The following is a 4,592-nucleotide window of genomic DNA, read 5'->3' on the forward strand; positions in this document are numbered from 1 at the left end:
AAATTGCGAAAAAAGTTAAATAAACAATTGATTTATTGAAAAAATTGTTTAAACCATTTTTTTTGTTATAAATAATAAAATAGGATGAAAGCGTGTAAAAAGTACTTTCCAAAACCCTCATAAAAATTTGAAATCGCGTAATTAGAAAGGAAGTTACAGGCGTTTGAAACTACCCCTGCAGGCATTGGGGTTGAGAATTCAACCCCCCCCCTCACTTGGGGAGGGTTGGTAATCCTGGTCTATAAGTTTGTGGATTAACTACTGTTGGGTAGGCGAACATATTCCCAGAATTTAGAGACAATCGAAAAACGTGACTTATTTGAGTTGGGGCAGTTGAGAAATAATGCCCCATATAACCCCTTAAGTCAGTTCTGGCATTGGCTCAAAACCGGCCTTATTGACCCTCCTCCTTTATGAAGGAAATTTTTCCGGTGAACCTAGACGCAGCTGTTTGACATATCACATATATCAAATAAATATTTGCTTCAAATAAATTTGATCTTTTGTCAAATAACTTTGATCTTTCGTCAGTTAAACTTAAAGATAAAATTTATTCTTGGGGTTTACTGTGATGATATAGGAAATGTAATCATTAAGTTATAAAAAAAAAACGTTGTGAAACATATTCACATTAAACGAAGAAATTGTTTGATGCCCTGTACATAAAATAAAATTGAGAAATACTAATAACTATCTAACAGCAATTAAACTCCAATATAATAATTTACATAATTTTATACTTTTTTCCTTTAATTATATTTAAGCCAGATGGTTCTACAATTAATTTTTGTACAATCTTCCATTAACCTTCTAGATTAGGTATTTTGATTTGACTAAAACCAAGTGGTTATTCATTTTTCTTTGATCGTGCTGGTTCTATAACGAATTTTCGGATGACAGCTTCCCATTTGTCCGGAAATTTTGTTACGTAAAATTCTACTATTTGTTCGAATGCCATCTTCTGTTTCTCGGAGCATTTGCTGCACTTGGTCTGGAAAACGTCTGGTATCAAATCTAGTAAAAGTAAAAGAAAAGATTGATTTTTTTTTTAATAACAATAAACTCCCCAATTTTCTTCTTTACATTAGGGGATAGGAGGTTAAGTTGGCACCGGGGCTAAGCTGGGGCATTCTTATTAACAAAAAAAAAATTAAGTAAATAAAATTAATTAAATTGACTTAGCACAAAATATTAATTTTTCCAATATACGATTTCATTAAAATATTTCTTCATTATTATTTATCATTATTTATTTCTTATTATTGTACCTATAGAGATTGTTTGGTTTATTTTTTTAAGGGATACGGAAATATAATTTTTTATATTCTTGAGATAGTAAAAAAGATTTTTCAAACTTTCAGATATATAGCCAAACTATAATTTTTTATTTTACAGGATTTTTCAAAATTTAAGAAAAAATTTGAGAAGGTTTAAAAGATATTACGATATCCAGATATTAAGAAGAGAAGTAGCTTTTAAAGTGACCAAGAATTCTTCTTTTTTTTTAATCTTTCCTGATTAAAAAAGTTTCCCTTAAGCCAATATACATCTTCCTAGTAATCTTACAAAAAGAAGTTTTTAATTTCTGGGAATCTTTTAAATATTTTTAAAATCTTTTGAAATTATAGGAACTTTTTCAAAATTAGTTTTTAAAAAATTTTAATTTTCGTAGGAATTTCAGGACATTTTTTATTCGTGTAAAACCTTTCAACATCTTTAAGAAGCGTCAAAACTTTTAAATTTCTCTTATTTTGTGATTACTTTGTAATCACCCTAATTGAAAATGTTGGACGTTAAATCATCCACATCCTTTTTGAAAATTTTCGGATATAATTTAAGATGTTTTGAAATCGTTGTCAATTTTGTCTTAGATCTAATTTTTTTTTTAATAAAATATCAGTTTCAATTTTCCTAGAAGTTTCAAGGATTTTCCTTATCACCATGAACTCTTTTAAAATCTTTAAGAAGCTTCGAAATTTGTATTTCCACATATTTAAAAATGTCTCTTAAACTTGATCGAATTTTTTATAAAGCTTCGTAATGTCAATTTTGTCTTCTTATTTATTTTATAAAAAAATTCAGGTGGAATTTTCCAAGGAATTTTAAGAAATTTTTTCATTTTCTTGAATCGTTTAATCATTTTAACAAAAAGCTCCTGTTTTTAAACCTTTAAAAATCTACACATTCTAATTTTTACATCAAAGTTCAAAGCACCTTTGTTCCATTGATAATTATTCTTCAATATATATTTTCTACAAAGCAGTTAAGCTTTTTAATACGAAAATATGAATTTTTAATGAAATAGATCAATTTTGCAACAAAACGACGAGTTTTAACGAACCAGAAGCATTGTTAACTGAACAGATAAATTTTTAACTATAATTATGAATCTTTAATAAAAAAGATGAATTTTTAAAAAATTAGTAAAATCCTCAACCAAAAAAGACAAATTTTCAATCAGTTTCATTTTTAACCGATAAAGATCAATTTTCAACAAAATTGTGGAATTCTCTGCCAAAACATGCTAATTTGAAAATCAAAAAGACGACTTTTTAGACAAATATTTTAAGTTTGATCAAAAAAGGTGTTTCAGTCCACAAAAAAAAGAAATTTCACCCAAATTATAATTTAAGGGGATATATAGTCTTGAATAGAAAATAAAAAGTTCGAATACACTTTTTGAGGCATTGGAAGTAAATGTCTTCTGAACTGACTCGAGAGGTTCCTAATATTTCGGAAAAACGTCAAAAATTAAATAAATTGCACTTATATCTTCCAGATTCTTTTCGAAAAATCATTTTAAAACTTTTGACACGAATTTCTTTTTTTTTCCAACAATTTCTTAAAAATAAATAAATTGCCTTCTAATCTTTAGATTCTGTTTTGACCATTTTTAATATGCTCAAGCGTTTTAAAGTCTTCTTAATTATTGTCCTAAAATTAATTTCCCAAAACAAAATTAGTTTATACTATTCCAGGAATTTTTAGAAATATCTTTTATTGTCATCTAATCTTTTGTCAAGAAATTTTTCAAATTCTTTAGCAAGCATCAAGATTTGTGTTTTCAAATATTCAAAAATGTCCGTTTTTTCTAACTTTCCAAAAACGTTTAAACTTAAACTTGATCGAATTTTTCATAAAACTTCGTCATATTGCTGATAGAACATTTTTGTTTTAAAATCGTCCATTTTATTTTTAGGAATTTTAAGGCCTATTTTAAAATGTTTTGAAATACTTTTAAATTTCCTCCTAAAAAATTTTATTTTAATTAAACTTTAGTTTAAATTTTTACAGGAATTTTAAGAAATATTTTCATTTTTGTGAAACATTTTTAAATTCTTAAAAAGCTGCTTTTTAGAAATCTTTAAAAATCTACACATTACATTTTTTACATCAAAGAGCTGGGCACCTTTTTTTAAATCCTTAGAAATTATAATTTATTTAAAATATTTATAACTAAAAGATTATGAAAACTTTATCAATTAACACACTTTTCTACCTTATATTTTCTAGACGGAAAACATTAAATTTGGTATTTCAAAGTATTGAAGCCCTTTGTACCATTGATTATTATTCAATTGTTTAATATATAACATAAATGACATTTAAACCAAAATATTTTTAATTTAAATGAAAAATTGTTAAATTAATAACAAAAATACAAATTTTAAAGTAAATAGCTGATTACACAACAAAAATAAAATTAATTTTTACCAGTTGCATTTTAAACAAAGTAGGTGAAGTTTTTTAAAACGAAAATATGAATTTTCTACGAAAAAATAGACCATCTTTTAGCGAAATAGTGACATTGTGAACGAAACAAACTTCTTACTAAAAAGTTAAATTTTTAGTGAAAAATTATTGCTGACAAAGATGTTGGATCATAGACCAGAAAAGATTAATTTTCAATCAATCGTAATTTTAACCGGGAAACAAAATATTTTAACAAAATATTGGTATCATCAATAAAAGCAGATTAATTTTTACACCAAGAAGACAAACTTTTGGAACCAATTGTTCAAATTTTTTCTAAAACAGGTTTTTCAGTCATGAAAATTAAAAAATTCACCTAAATTATTATTTTTAGGCGGATTCTTTCAAATTTTTTCTTGAAATTCGGACAAATTAAAATACTTGCCTTCAAAGCTTGCAGAATCTGTTTTAACAAATTTTGGAAATCTTTTTAAATCGTAAATTTTTTTTTTTAATTATTTAAAAATTAATTTTTCATAATACAAAATTATTCTAAATTATGTCATGCATTATGAAAACTTTTTTTTATTATTGTGAAAACTTTTACATCGTTTCCAAATTTTGTACATACAGTGAGTAATTTTGCTAATTAAAACATTTTTCTTTAAAATCTTTTCAATTCTTTTTTAAAATTTTAGAATATAATTTCGTGTCTTTTGAAATCTTTGTCAATTTTCTCTTAAAATTTGTTTCAAAAATAATAAATCAGGTTAATTTTTTCAGAAATTTTAAGAAATTTTTTTTTATTTTCTTGAAGCCTTTTAAACCTATCAAAAAACTTCAAACATTTTTTTGAAATAATAAAAATTTACATTTTGTTAGAAAAGCTTGAAATATTT

At 24.9% G+C, this 4,592-nt stretch overlaps 1 protein-coding gene across 1 annotated transcript in view; it reads right to left on the reverse strand.

Moving 5' to 3' along the window:
* Positions 1-732: 732 nt before the first annotated feature.
* LOC117174593 (allergen Tha p 1-like) overlaps positions 733-4,592 on the reverse strand; it is a 5,131-nt gene continuing 1,271 nt past the window's right edge. The window contains exon 2 of the mRNA XM_033363825.1: positions 733-1,014. Within this exon, the coding sequence (XP_033219716.1) occupies positions 848-1,014 (167 nt within the window). The 3' untranslated portion in view covers positions 733-847. The remainder of the gene's footprint in view (positions 1,015-4,592) is intronic.

This window comes from Belonocnema kinseyi, chromosome 6 (genome assembly GCF_010883055.1).
Source record: "Belonocnema kinseyi isolate 2016_QV_RU_SX_M_011 chromosome 6, B_treatae_v1, whole genome shotgun sequence".
Lineage (NCBI taxonomy): Eukaryota > Metazoa > Arthropoda > Insecta > Hymenoptera > Cynipidae > Belonocnema > Belonocnema kinseyi.